Source organism: Anabrus simplex, chromosome 2, assembly GCF_040414725.1.
Source record: "Anabrus simplex isolate iqAnaSimp1 chromosome 2, ASM4041472v1, whole genome shotgun sequence".
Lineage (NCBI taxonomy): Eukaryota > Metazoa > Arthropoda > Insecta > Orthoptera > Tettigoniidae > Anabrus > Anabrus simplex.
Genome location: NC_090266.1, coordinates 902383424 through 902399684, shown reverse-complemented (window position 1 = coordinate 902399684; position 16261 = coordinate 902383424). Strand labels below are relative to the sequence as shown.

Genomic DNA, 16261 nt, shown 5'->3' with positions numbered 1-16261 from the left:
CACAGGCCAACCTCCAGGTGTATTGTTCAGAATGCAGTATTTCAGAAAAAGGTAACAAAGAAGGAAAGAAAGAAAAGGAAATGAAAGAAAAAAAATAAGCAAAAAAAAAAAAGAAAAATATATTTAATATAATATTTAAGAGGGGGGGGGGGGGGAGAACCTGGGGACCCTCCGCGCGCTAAACGATTTAAATCGCCCGCCCGGTAATTTTAGTTCAGCCCTGTGCTCACTAGAGGCGCTAATGTGCAATTCCTGGCGATCTTTGCGCAGCCGTTGCGTACAGAAGTGAAAAATAACGTTGAGAGTCATCTCTTACTCATTCTCTTTGCCACAAGTATCAAGAAAGGAAGAAAGACGATCTGTCCAAAAGAGAAGTACGACGGAAAATAAGAATTGTTTGCGGTGGAAAACTTGTTCATGGATAAACCAAGACCGTGTGGGTGTAAAGGAATTCGAACCTGTTTAATTTGTGAGAATGAGTATGGAATACAGAAAGAGGTTCCATCCTATGAAGTAAGAAAAATAGATCATTTGTAGAGGTTATGTAGATGTGTAGACGAACTTGTGCCTCGTAACGTTTATTTCATCTCTTTTCAGGACGTGATTAGTTACGTGTATTGCCCGGCATGTAATATGGCCTGGCCTGGATGGGATGTTCAAATCATTGCAGATCATCCCAACCACGCAGGAACAGCGATACATTTTCCAGGGGTCTATATACTGGTAAATTTTGGTTGCTTGTATATTATTAAGTTTCATTGGAGAGTTGGTTCGAATGACGGGATCGTAGTGGGGTGTCGTTGGAAGTATATGTTATAATTTAATGTGTTCGTTATATAAAAGTATATTTTATTTTGTCCAACTAGTCATGTAATGATATGGGACACGTTAATAATAATTATTACAGACTTAAGAGAAGATAGCGGAAATATGTAACGTACCAAAGAAAAATAGAAATATACAATCTAGCAGAGCAACCTTAATGCCATAATATACAACTACCTGTATTGGATTGCACTAATAACATAAGCTGGCATGTAATGGACGTTTTGTAATTCTTGGTATCGAGTTCTGATTTTCTTGATGAAATTGTCATAGTGCTTGTGGATATCAGTGGCCTGTAGCAGTCTGGTATGAGTGAGGTGGAAAGGACCTCTGTGTTCTGGAAATGGTTATTATGAATTCCTTCAAGGAGTATGTGTTCTGCTACAGCTGCTATTATACAATATACTGATTAAAGCAAAAATTCCTGTGAAGAGAGATATGGTAATTGACTTTTTTGTCACATTTGCAGGCAGAATTTGCTGCAGTCACCCAACTTCAATTCGCTAATAATCTGGACCCTCCTTTGCTTGAAGCACTCACACTCGCAGATTCCTCTACGAACCTGCACACAATAAAAAACGCAAGTTAATAAAAACTGTAAAGGAAAGATTGTGGAATACAGAACAAGAATATTTGGTATGAAACTTACCTTAATGCAGTTTTGTCACTTGGCATATCTAACTAATTTATACCAATGGTATTTTCATGCTGGATATAGCTTTGCAGCTCTAAGCTGGGGTTTGTGCCCTGACACCCCCTTTGCTTGTCCCTAGCCTAATGGTCTTGGTACTAGCTGGAACTAACAATCCAGACCAATAAGTTTGTCACTAATATACCAACGGCATTGACCACCGCCTTCAACTTGGCAATAACACGTAAGCGATATGCGATTCTTGTCACACTTAATTTTACATTATGCCCACACTTTTCATATCTCCGGTATTTGAAATCAACATGTGATGTTGATAAAACTGTAATAAATCATTCAAATTGTTCTTATAATTAACGGTGAAATTGCCAATGTTCACAACACAACCTCCACACACATCCATATCACTCAAACAAAGGAAACCAACAGAGGTAATGAATCAACTATAGACACAGCGGACCTAACCATATGCTGTTCCATACATACAAGTGGTGAATACTGGTGATATTGCTGATCAGTAGATATGGATGTTTTGCCCTCTGCTCCTTGGAGGAACTCATCATGTTGTACAGTTGATGAATTACTTTAAAAATCATATGGATGATGAGCTGCTTTAGGAATCTTTCAATGCATTAAGTTATACATCTGAGACAAGGTAGTAATCTTCTATGATGATACTTATGTGGTTGTAACTAACTGTATTTTTGTAGGGTTCAGAACTCTCTTCATTTATAGAGAAGTGAAACCGTTAGTCTTACAAAAAGCGTGATCTGCTAGATTTTTGTCATTGCCAGTTTCTGACTTAGATAGTGACAATTCTTGTGGAAATCTATATATTTAAAATACTAGGCCGATATTTGTTACATTAATTTTGCGAGAGCGCCTCCGTGGCTCAGATGGCAGCGCGTCGGCCTCTCACCGCTGGATACCGTGGTTCAAATCCTGGTCACTCCATGTGAGATTTGTGCTGGACAAAGCGGAGGCGGGACAGGTTTTTCTCCAGGTATTCCAGTTTTCCCCATCATCCTTCATTCCAGCAACACTCTCCATTCTCATTTCATAGTATTTTATCAGTCATTAATAAATCACTTTGGGAGTGGCGACCCCATCGTACTAATAGCCTATATCTGCTTCATTCATTACATTCCTGACCCAGTCAATGACTGGAAAACAGGTTGTAGGTTTTCATTTTCAGTTTTGCGAGAACAGCTGAACTGATGATCATCGTAAAGCATACTGATGAAAGCTCTTGGCCTATAGATTTGCACGGTGTCTTTAAAAGCATGAACATTTCTTGCCATATATTTTAAAATTATTAAAGAAAAATGTAGCATTCTGATTGGCTAATGCGCTCACCAGGAGGCGAGCGCAAGCCCTCCTGAACCGTGAGAGTGCTGAGCAGCAGGCACGATAGGGGAGGTGGGAGTAGGCATACATGCGCAGGCATTGTCTTGCTGGTCAGCTGGAACTTCGTGGACAGGGAAAACCGCTTTCTTGCTGCCCAGCTGTTGGACAGTGCACATTACATTCAACATTCCTCTAAATGTGAGAATTCGGTGTTTGGTTTAAAATTAAAATTCCAAAGCAGCTGGCGATATTCGATTAACACAGCTCAATATGGGATAAAGTCCCAGTGGCATTAGCATTCATTTATGTGTTTGAATAGTCTTTTAACATATATCATAGGTAACAACATTCCATTCCTTCTGGTGGAAAGATTTTTGTTCTTGGAAGAGGTTTTGTTTGTTTTGCCACATGCTTATTGCCAAACATTTATAAAACCAAACCCTATGGTGTAACAGCCCCGAAAGGCCATGTCCTATCAAGCAACCACTGCTCAGCCCAAAGACCTGCAGATTACGAGATGTTGTGTGATCAGCATGACATATCCTCTCTGCCGTTATTCTCTGTTTTCTAGACTGTATTTATTTATAATTATATTAAAAATCTCATCTTTGAATTTTTTTTCAAAATATGTTACCTAACTTATATAAAAATATATGGGCAAAACCACGAAAGAAATGGAATTCACTAAATTGTTATGCAGGAAATTGGTAACGGTGACTGCCCTTCTCTAGATGGTGATGGATCAAATGTAATTGAATTACCAGCCAGAATTTTAGCACACAATGATATCGTAATTGAAATTTGTAGCAAACCTTTCACTTCTGCGAAAGATATCATTTTCTTGAAAGTTGTCATTAACTTAGTTCAATAAAACTGTCATTTCTTTATTCATAAAAATACAGTTCCTTCTGCAGCTATTAGTGGTACACAATAAGCCTGGCAGTGCTTATACCCCTGTAGCAAGGTCGTCTGCATCATTTGTCTATTACACCCTAATGATGTTGCCATATTATTGTATGCCTTGGATGTGGAATACTGAAGGATCAACTGACATTTTCTACCACATGGGATTCTGTAAATGACTCAGTGGGAGATGGACATGGGACTCAAAAGTTAGGTTTGTTTCAAGTTGCTTAATGATTGGCCTAATTTAACATTTTTTTTTTGTTCCAGGTATCATAGTCACTAGCCTCATGTATTTATAGCTTTATAAGTAGAGTTAAGCCTATAAATTAAGGTGTGCTTGGGTCGCCCAGAAGGACATGGGTTTGATTTCCCATCAGGAAGTAGAAAAATTAAGAAACAAAATTTCCACTTCTTCATGGCACTTGGCCCTGAGGTTCTGTCAGCCTGCACCAAAATTGAGTACCAGGTTAATTCCTGGGGGCAAAGGTGGCCGGGCATAGAGCAAAAACTCTATCCCACTAAGTGCCGAGGTTACAAATTGTGGAAGCCTTTACCTTTCACTCTTCCATGGGCCTTCATGGCATGTATGGTGATGGCTTTGCTTTTTTTATATTATTGTGGTGGCTGTACCTGTAATTAATGTTCAGATTGGTATCCACCATCATGGTATGATCTGAGTTTTTATCAGGATTTTATATGTGGTTTCCCATTTTCACACCAGGCAAATGCTGGTATGTGTACCTTACATAGGCCATAGCCACTTCCTTTCTAATCCGAGCCCTTTCCTATCCCATTGTCGCCGTAAGACTTGTATGTTGGTGTGACTTAAAGCAAATTGAAAAAAGAAATTAAATGGGAATTGCCGGACTTGGCAGGTTCGATCCTGACTTAGTCCGATGGCATTTAAAGGTGCTCAAATACGTCAGCCTCATGTCGGTAGACTTACTGGCATGTAAAAGAACTGCGGGACTAAGTTCTGGCACCTTGGCGTCTCCAAAAACCAAACCGGTAGTTAGTGGGACATAAAAATAAATAACATTGTTATAAATGGGAATCGTAAGAAAAACTTTTTATCTTGTGTGTTGTTTTATTCTCTACATTTCCTGTTTATGAGGCTTCTGATTTTTTCTTTCTCCAGTTGAACTTTCTGTCAGTTGAAGAGGAGTCTTATCTTATGAAGGGAATTGATGAAATGCCTTGGGACTTATCTCAGAGTGGAAGAAGAAAGCAAGTAAGTGGTTTTAATGCAACTACTGATTGTTTTTTTATAAGACTATGACATCATAGACATGACCTTTTAAGTGTTGTTCTGTTTTGTTAAACACTGAGCGAGTTGGCCATCCGTTTAGTGGTGCGCAGCTGTGAGCTTGCATTTGGGAGGTAGTGGGTTCGAACCCCACAGTCGGCAGCCCTGAGGATGGTTTTCCGTGGTTTCCCATTTTCACACCAGGCAAATGCTGGGACTGTACCTTAATTAAGACCACAGTCTCTTTCTTTCCATTCTTAGTCATTTCCTATCCCATCATCGCCGTAAGACCTATCTGTGACAGTGCGACATAAAGCAAATTGTAAATAAAGAAACCTATTTTGTTATGGATGAAGTATCAGAGTATCCTCCTCAAGCTTTTAAAAAATAATTGAAAGATATACATACAAGGAATTAAAATGAATGAAAATATAAAGTGTACCGGTACTTAGTTTTAGCCCAATTTAGATTATAGTCTTTCAAGACCATCACCAGTTAAATGGACAAATATACTAACACATAATTGAATCCTTGTTAATCACTCTTACTTGTTACTTGGCTGGGTTTGTTCTTTTAGTCACAAATGATATAGACTATATTGTGAAGGGGGGGGGGGGGGGTTCGTGATAGCCAAGTGACGTAGTCGCTGGCTTCTCGCTAAGGCTGCTGTGGTTCAAATCCCGGTCATTGCATGTGGTGTTTTGAAATGACATTTCATGAGCTTTTGGTTTGGATTCCATGTAAAATTGGTGGTCTTGTGGATACAGTCCTAATATCAACAGTCTTGTAAAACTGTAAGATTGGTTTTCTGCTGCGTAATGGATATGCTTATATAACTGTTGTCGTTGAAAACTGTTTTATTGTGATACAGGCTGACTGGTGAATGTACTTTCGTGAGTAAATTATTGTGTGTATTTTCTGTCTGCAGTAGGAATATACCAGTTGCCACCTTGTGAATAATTTATGGTGCATACACGCATCATTTAGTGTAGAGAGTTTTTTTTTAAAGTCTGGAAGTATCTCTTGGCAAACTAAGCACGTCTATGATTTTTGTGATTAGAAGTACATATCTACATCATCATAGTTTTCAAGGTTAGTGCCTGCATCAGATCATTTCCTAGATAGTCTGTCAAGTTCTATTTAAACTACATGAACTGTTTGGTTTAATTAGGGTATACATTCTTATTAATTTCCATTCCTTCTTCAATACAGTAGCCCATCTGTGTATGTACATACACATTCTGTTTCCCTGTGTATGCATACAGTACAGGAAATGACATCAGTGGATGGCTGAAATGAACATTGCCATCTACTTCTGGGTGTTTTTCTATGCTTATCCACAGAAAACTTGCAGATCTCATTGCACCTCGTGTACCCTTTTATTTTCTTGCCACTGTCAAATTGTTGTTTCAGTGACATAATTGTTACAGGAAGCAGCAAAATTTTGATGTTCATCATATTTTGCTATATTCTACAATTTTGATAAATTCATGAGAACATGTCATTGATTATTTGTTGAAGTAATGATGATCTCAATGCGGTTGGTTAGCCATTGTCCATTTGTTCCTGAGATTGTGGGTTCGATTTTGGTCAATGTTGGTGCGCAGGCTCAGTCCGGCCTATTTGAAGGTGTTCAGATATGCCAGGCTTGTGTTGGCAGATCTATTGGCGTGTAAAAGTACTCCCGTGGGATAAAATTTTGGCACCTCAGCATCTATGAAGATATAAAAGTAGTCAGTGATTATTATTATTATTATTATTATTATTATTATTATTATTATTATTATTGATGATGAAAGTACATTGCATTGGGTGGCATGATAGCTGAGTGACATTGTTGTGGGCTTCTCACCAAGGTGGCTGCAGTTCAAATCCTGGCCAGTGTATATGGAATGTATAAAAAGAACAGTAATATCCCTGTGGCTTGGATTTTACATAAAACTGAGCATTCCATAAATACCGGTATTATCATGGTATCAATATTAGTGTAAAACTGCATGCTAGTTACGCAAGTTATACTGTACAGTATTCCTATGTTATGCAAAATTCTGACAAGTTCATATATTCACGGTAATGACGTTATGGTGTGTGTGTGTGTGTGTGTGTATTGTGAAATGTTTCCTCAGTATTTTTATACTCCTGTAAATACTATTAATTTTTTTTTCATCAAATCTTTTGGCCTACATGTGTACTTTCAGGGAGGGTGTGTTCGATATATGCGAATAATGTTTGTCATTTAATTCCTTACCTTTGATTAACTGCTATATTTGCCTTCTTGTGGTCAAGCATTGTCTTGTTGAAGTACATCACTACGCTACGTGGCAGTAACACATGAGGATGCAGTATCTCACTGACATATTGTACTCTCAGAGCCCTCCAGATCGTTATCAGAGGAGATCTGAATTCATACTCTACTTTCCCCCACTTTGTGATGCCAAGAGCAATGCTGTGTCTCACTCTACAACTTTGGCTGGATGTGTCGTCTCGCCTATGCTCTGTTATACTCGGAACATGGATCATGTGGGATAATACAGTTAACCAAGATTAATTGCTAAACATGATGCAGTGCCACTTGTCATTGTCCATACCTCCTGGTTTTTGCAACACTCCAGGTGCAGCTGTGTCTGCTCTGGTGTTGATGGTAGTCTCTGCATGAGACAGTTAACCTGTAGTCCGGCTGATACCAGTCGCTGAGACAATGTAGAATCAGTAGTATGTCATTGGGTTGTAGAGAGACAAACAACTGTATCTGTATTGCAAGCATAGTTGTCTTAGGATTGCATAATGTTTTATGCATGAGCGGCAATCCTCCTTTGGTGTGATCTGTCATGGATGGCTGGAATCTTCATGTGTGTGGGTGCTCATATGTATCTGTTAGTTTTAATGTTGGGTTCTTGTGACATCTGAATGCTCCACACACCTTACAATTGCACAATACGACCACTGGGCATGATGTCGACCCTCTATCCATCACCTGTCAAAATGTGTCAGGTGCTCGGGATTCTACCTAATGCATCTAAGAGGCATACTCTGTTCGGTGATGTTACATTATTACATTCATTGACTCTCTCAAATTCTGTACATGTCTGCACTATCACTATAATTCTGGTCAGACCTCACACCACTAATATACTTTTTTTTTTTTTTACAAGTTGCTTAACGTAGCACCAACACAGATATGTCTTATGGTGATGATGGGATAGGAAAGGGCTAGGAGTGGGAAGGAAGCAGTTGTGGACTTAATTACGGTACAGCCCCAGCATTTGCCTGATGTGAAAATGGGAAACCACGGAAAACCATCTTCAGGACTGCCGACAGTAGGGTTCGAACCCACTATCCCCTGAATGCAAGGTCACATTTGCGCGCCCCTAACCGCATGGCCTTCTCGCTCGGTAATGTATTTTTGTGCCTGTTATAGATGTTACAGATGATTACAACTATTAAGCATTCATGTATTCATTTATGGTATAGGCCCTACATTTGTTCCAAATTATAGGGAGCGTGCACGGCCGCTCTTAGCGCCTCTAGCGGAAGGAATTGGTAACATTTTGGTGATCTTGTCTTTAGCGGTCAGTCCAGGGTGTGTAACTGTGGGTGTGAAATTGTGGTGGTAGTAGTGTATCAACATGCTGTAATCAAATAGAAATGTTGTGCAGTGAACTGCCACAACGCATAAAGAAACACGCATTGAGAAGGAATTATATTTCACACAATTCCTGGTCGACCATAGGAATCGGTGAGATGCAAGGAAGTGGATTTCGGCTTTGGGAAGGATGAAGTATGTACAGTAGACTACCTTATTTCATTTGTGACGTAAATCACACATTTCAAACATACCAGGTATGCAAAGTCAAGAACACATTCATTTAAGTACACTTTGAAATAGTACATTTCATTTCAATTATGCATTGCAGCAGGTTCATGTCCTTCCATGTGCACGTGTCTTGACTATGCCGAATGATGATGATAATAATAATAATAATAACAAATAATGTGTTCCTGCATTTCAGTGCAGATGGAACTCCATCGGAACGCACCAAATGCTCCGTCATTTGCAGTGAAAATTTTGTTGGAGGAAAGCCAAGTAATATTGAAAATCATCCATCATATATACCATCTGTGTTTTATGAGAGCTATAAGGAGAAAGAGCGAATAAATGAATGAAATGCTCAAATATACATACGTCTTCTAATCAGGAAACTCATGAATTTATTGTGAAAAATGAGTGTGTGAAAAACTACATAAGTCGGTGCAAGCAGCATTTGAGATTGAAGCAGCGACTTTCGAATTCACTTGTGTTTTTAGTGGGAATGATGTAGGCACACAGTGCTACTCAAGCACACTACCTTCAAGTATTTCGGAAAAGGTGGATAGAAGTTGTGGCGCACGCGCACACCCACCCACCCGCGCGCACCCACCCGCGCGCGCGCACACACACACACACACACACACACACACGTGCACACACACACACAGAGGCAGTCATATTTGGTGTACATCGGACTACTGCTGCGTGAATATTTTTTACTGCTGTCGGAGTAGTCAAGAAACGCACTTCTAATTTTATTTTCTGGCCTAGCAAACTTCTGTGCAAAATAATTTGCCTCGTGCTTTTAAAACATATTATCCTGAAGCACGAGTTGTAATACATTGCTCAGAAATGAAATCAGAAACGCCAGCAAGAATAGATGAGAGATGTTACATGTATTCTTCGTACAAGTCATGTTATACATTTAAATTTTTATTAGCTGTGGCCCCAAATGGAACGATTGTTTTTGTTTCCCTTGTTATGATGGAAGAACTAGTGATACTTTTATTGTTAACAATTCAGGTTTCCTAAATCTTTTGAGTGAAGGTTACGTTATATTAGCGGACAAAGGATTCCCAGGCATTCAAACACAGTCACCTCATTCTTTACTTGTTATGCCGCCTTTTCTTCACAATGGGAGATTTACAGCAGATGAAGTGTTACAAACTCAGAGTGTAGCAAGTGTGCGAATTCATGTTGTACGATGCATACGGAGGGTGAACATTTTCAAAATCTTGAAAAATATTCCTAAAAATCTGTTTCCGTATATCAGCGACATTGTTTACGTAGCTTGTGTGCTAGCAAATTTCTTGCCACCAATAATAAAGAATGTTGAACTGTAACCCCTGCACATAATCCACTCATATAAATCTATCTTATCAGAACTTCGCTTACGTGTTATCTACTTATTCCAACTGAATTCCTGTTTATTTGCTTTCTGGATGCTGCCTGTCAATAGCTTGTCAAAAGCACAGTCAATTTCACCGGAAATCTCACTCGCGAAATTTGAGATTTCACAGATTCATAGATATGAGGTAGTCACAATATTGTTATTAATTTTGCCCTGTGACAACAATATCAGGTTTAAATGTATTTTTATATGTACAGCATTACAACTTTCATAGCATTACTTCATATTTATCTTGACGACAAGATGCAATGATATTTTTTGCCGTAACTATGAAGCAAGTCTTCCAGCGGAACGCACTCTCACCGTATTAATTCTCGGACCTCCGCCAGAGCGCTCTGTTACTAGTACCGTGCACGCTCCCTATAGGTCCCAATTGAACCATTCCTTCTGAGTGCCAAACTACTTTTTCTTTTTCTTTTTTTGTCAGTGAGTATATATAAGGGATGGAAAGCAATTTGAATAATCATTCTGAACAAATTTGTTTCAGCGATGAAAGTCTGTCATTTTGTAATATTACAGGTCTGACAAAGATTGTAAAATGCATAGGGAAATAAAATACACTGTAGTGTATTTCACTGCATTGAGCTCGCAGTTGTGATCAACAGTATACTGTAAGAAGGAAGTCAGCTCCCGGACGAAACTATCTTTACATCGGTCTGTTTTCAGACCAACTTTGTATTACAGGAGCGAAAGCTGGGTGGACTCAGGATATCTTATTCATAAGTTAGAAGTAATGGACATGAAAGTAGCGAGAATGATTGCTGGTACAAACAGGTTGGAACAATGACAGGAGGGTACTCGGAATGAGGAGATATACTCTAAGTTAGGAATTAACTCAAATGATGAAGCTGCACGCATAAACTGGCTTTGGTGGTGGGGTCATGTGAAGCGAATGGAGGAAGATACGTTACCTAGGAGAATAATGGACTCTGTTATGGAGGGTAAGATAAGTAGAGTCAGACCAAGACGACAATGGTTAGACTCGGTTTCTAACGATTTAAAGGTAAGAGGTATAGAACTAAATGAAGCCACAGTACTAGTTGCAAATAGAGTATTGTGGCATCGTTTATTAAATTCTCTGAGGCTTGCAGACTGAATGCTTAACGGCATAACGGTCTATAATGATTATGTATGTATATATTTCAATTTTATGATTATAATCTGAAAGGTAATCTTAAATGAATGGAATAATAAATTGAATACTTTTGTAACTTTTCTGAAATGGAATATATTATGATGTATAACATATTCTTAATTGCAGACTAAACAAGTAAATACACACAAGTAATTCACAATTCAAATATTTCTCACAAATTTTGGAATGTTACATGCCAGTTTTAATTTTGCTTGTGTTGTAACCTTCTTCAATCTCAACTTGGTCACACTGTAGTATGGGTTAAATATTTTACATGTAATGTATGTTTTTGTTACAGTATGAACTGGAATGACAGTAAGAGCAATAGCTACTTAAACCTATAAATGAAGGTTCAGGAGACTTAATAATCAGATTTAATTATTGAATGTTTGTTTTGTATTGCAAATTTACTTAAAGTCAAGGAGGACTACTTAATGTTATATAATGCACAACATCTGGGTGTATCTGCCATTGTCAAAGAAACTTGAGAATGGTAAAAATTAATTAACTAAGTAAGTGGCTGCACGGTTTGGGTCATGTAGCTGTGAGCTTGCATTTGGCAGATAGTTGGTTTGAATCCTAACGTCAGTAGCTCTGGAGATGGTTTTCTGCGGTTCTCCATTTTCACAGTAAGCAAATGCTGGGGCCTTAATTAAAGCCATGGATACTTCCATCCCACTCCAAGCCCTTTTTCTGTCCCATAATTTCCATTAAGACCTAACTGCATCAATGCAATGTAAAGCAAATTGTGTATATATATATACAGGGTGAAGCGTAATTCGCGCACTCGGGCATCGCAGCGCGACTCCTCACATGCCAGCATTAAAAAAATGTATCTTACAAAATGTCGTCTTGCGAGTATATCCGGCAGAAAAACGACGTTAAAGAGTAGCAATCTGGCAACACTGTAACCACATGTAGGGTAACTACCTCTATCAGCAGAAGTTAGTCGTACTGTACAGTTGGTGCAGTGGATAGAGTTTTGGGTTAGCATGCAGGAGGTCGAGTGGTCGATCCTGGGTTGAGGCGTATGTTTTTTATTTCGTAAATGTAGTCCAGATGGTATGGTATCTGGCATCTTAATCGTCAACAGCGATTGCAGCGGGTCCTCTAGAAACCATTTGCACTTACATACTACGATCCTAGAAATGGACGAACAATCGTTTTCATTGGTCAGCTTTGAAAGGCGCCCTTTCCACGTCGTGGGCATGAATTTATTCGCACCACTTCATCTACTAGATGTGAAACCTGTTTTCTTTGTACCCTTCTTTGTACCCTCCTCCAATGGTCCCATAGATCAGTACCAACTATTATTCTTCCCTCGTTCAGGTCCATTACATTTCGTTAGGGCCTTACGTTACATTACGTTGTTTCAGCGTTACAAAATGTTGTAAATGTAGGATACATGTGACCTCAGAAACGGTGTCTTACTGTATTACAGTAGGTAATGTCAGATGGAAATTAGCAAATAAAAAAAATGCGCCTCAACCCAGGATCGAACCATTGACCTCCTGCATGTCAACCAAAAACTCTACCCACTGCACCAACTGTACAGCACGACGAAAACATGCTGACAGCGGTAGTTACCCTACATATGGTTACAGTGTTGCCAGATTGCTACTCTTCAACGTCCGTTTTCTACCGGATATAATCGCAAGACGAAAATTTGTAAGAGACATTTTTTTATTGCTGGCATGTGAGGAGTCGCGCTGCGAAGCCCGAGTGCGCGAATTACGCTTCACCCTGTATATATATATATACACTGTGAGTGTATGTTTATATATAAAAAAGGAAACCACTTCTTAATGAGTGCACCTCATTCCTCACAGCTAGCACTGCTCCTGCATGTACTGCTGAATGATGCTCCTTTGTTGCTAGGGACATACTTATCTTGTAGGAACTGCTGCCAGCTAAGGAAATGCGTCTGCAGGTTGCAAGGTGAAGATCATTTTTCACTATTGGGTTCATTACAGTATATATGATGTTCGAAGGAAGGCATAAGAGGTTAGACTTTGTTTGGATGTATTTATATTAATTTATCACCATTGGTTTATTTTCAGCATAAATGCTGAGCAAAGCAAGGCATAAAGTATTAGAAGATTTATCACAATTGGATTATTTTCAGTGTAATGGGTCAGAAAATTTATCACCACTTGTTGAATTCCAGCATATATGCAGAACAAAGCAAATCATAGAAGGTTAGACTTTATTTAGGTGTGTGTGTTTATATTAGTTTATCATAATTTGCTTAGGAATTTTTATTGTGCTGTAGTTGGTAATGACATCTGTGTTGAATTTTGGGAGTGATGCCATATTGCATAAATTGCAGCCAATGGCAGTGGTTATTTATGTGACTGGTATGGAAAATGCCATATAATTTATAATATGTTATAAAAGTAAATATATTTCTGGGGATTGGTGATTGGATCCCTGGCCTTGGTAATGAACACATCACTCTCCTAGAAGTCATACAAGGTAATATTAATGTGGTTCACCTTTCCAAATTATGTGGATTATGCTGGGGTGCTTTTTGTTAAGTTTCACCCATGAGCTTTATACCATGAAAGGATAGTAAATTTCTTTCTAAACCAACTTCGTTTCTCTTTCCTCAAGAAGATAATGTTGCATATAGTAGCAGAAAATAGATGTGTAGTAAACATTTAGTTAGTGCTGTTATTTCCCTGACCTGCACAGTCTACAGTTCAGTAATTTAGGAGAATGACTCTGTTTTTCAGGTTACTATGGTGACATTTAAAAACTTAATATGCAGAGTGAACCATTAATTTAATGTATACTTTCAGAGCTTGCCTTTAGTAAACCCATCATTCAGGAAGGAATGGAACAGTTAATGGAACTTCCTTTAAAATAACATGTTTGTCTTTGTTGCATTTGTTCATTTTAATAAGGAGAATATATTAATTCAGACTTTTTGCTCCATGAAATATAATTGTATTACTCTATATATGGTATTCTGTACATGAAATATTCTTGCTGTGCCATGTATGTCAAGTGTAGCGAAAGTTGAACTTTGGTCGACCACACTTGTTCATATAAAATCTTAATTTATTTAATTAGTAGTGTTTGAAAACTGAGTGTAATTTCAACAGTTTTGGTGAGAGTGAACTGGTTTACTTCATCTGTATGAAACCTAATTCATTGAGATATTTTCAGAGAATAGGCAAAAAGATGTAAAATGAATAGTGAATATGATAATAGGAAAGGAAGGGTTCACATGAAAAATGCAGTGATATTTTGTGAGGCTCTCATGAAATTTACATGTTAGAACTTCACACCTTTTGGTACACTGTTTGATATGAGTATGTATATTAATAGCAATTATTGTATAAATAGGAAAACAGTCTTGGGTATTCTACAGTTCAGCTTCAGATGTTCATTGTAGGTGGCTCAGTTTCAACTCGATTAAAGTAGTGGTAAAATTTGAATATTTGATCATCAGCAATTGTAGACTAATGGCTGGTCCTCACCGTCAACTTGATTGTTCAGATTTCTTGTCATTATATATATATATATATATATATATATATAATATTCGGTTTTCAATTATATTATTCTTGATTGTTTTCAGCCACCATAGTCTGGGTCTCCCTCTTCCTATCTGGATCTCCATCATCTGCTTTTGCATCCATCCTTCTTCTATCCTCATAACATTTTCTATCCCTCTCAGTTCTGTTGTAAAGCTTTTCCTCTCAGATTTCCTTCCTGATGTCCTCATTTCTTACTCTGTCCTTTCTTGTCTTTCCTGTCATACTTATTAATGGAATATATTATTATTATTATTATTATTATTATTATTATTATTATTTTCCATAAATTGTACATTACAATTTAGGGATGGTGAATGGAGAAAGGGCCTCATGTAGACCAAGATGTCTCCATCCCCACTTAATTAACAGTAGTATAATAATTACAATTGAATCGGACATTTGGAAAGGGGCACATGTCCACAAAAGTAAATTTTACAGGAGGGACAAAAAGAGTGAATAAATGGTGAATGAGTGAAAGTACAAAAGCCTGCATTTTGGCAATGCATATAACAGGTAAAGGTCCTTTTATTCCCATTATACAGATTTCAGATTCCATCCCTAAAGGACAAAAATTCAAATTTTGTTTCCTGGAGATGTGCCCTTTTCCAAGGGAATGGAATGTTCTTAGAAATTAAACACACATTTTTCATCCTTGTCTCTTTAATTCTGTTTTAAAATACATTTTATCATTACAATGTCTCTTTTTAATCAACGTGTAGCACTTAGAAATTGGCAAATTACAGAAACATCCCAAACAATGCACATAAATAGTTTTGATAAACAAAACCAGTAATATTGTTCATTACATCTTATAAGGTATTATATTTTTCACTACGTTTTATATTAGCTCTTTGAGAAATAACCTTATAACCATTATAATGAATAGATTGTCACTGATTTTTTGTACATTAACAATAAAAACAAGAACTTCAAATAGCTTCTCTCTTAGGGGGTCAGAATGCTGCTGCTTGCAGTGCTTTTTGCTTAGTAGTTGGCCATTTGTTTACAATGTCATGGTAGAAACTAATATGTTCATTACCGATATACTGTAGCAATTTTTTTATGTCGTTGACCTTCTTAATATTAATAGGAAGTCTTCCATTATAGGTTTGAAAGTTGAGTAGTGTCTGTAAAGCGGGACGAAGCCCAGTCGCCTTGGACAAAGCAAATGTTTCTGACAGTTCTGGGAGGCTAGAGATCCACTTAGATACTCTTAGAACTCTGGGTGCTGCACAGTCATATTGAAATTCATTGTACCCAGAAATCTGGAAAGATATTTTGTCCTTTCTAGGTATGTTTTTCCCAAAAGAAGCAGTTGATAAGTGATCTTTTATAATGTGTAGGCCACCATCTTTTGAAATCGATAATGTCTGAAGTGCCCACGTGTTT

At 37.9% G+C, this 16261-nt stretch overlaps 1 protein-coding gene across 1 annotated transcript in view; it reads left to right on the top strand.

Moving 5' to 3' along the window:
- Positions 1-316: 316 nt before the first annotated feature.
- LOC136864541 (alpha-ketoglutarate-dependent dioxygenase alkB homolog 4) overlaps positions 317-16261 on the top strand; it is a 35611-nt gene continuing 19666 nt past the window's right edge. Inside the window, exons 1-3 of the mRNA XM_067141652.2 lie at positions 317-513; positions 598-723; positions 4866-4958. Of these exons, the coding sequence (XP_066997753.1) occupies positions 418-513; positions 598-723; positions 4866-4958 (315 nt within the window). The 5' untranslated portion in view covers positions 317-417. The remainder of the gene's footprint in view (positions 514-597; positions 724-4865; positions 4959-16261) is intronic.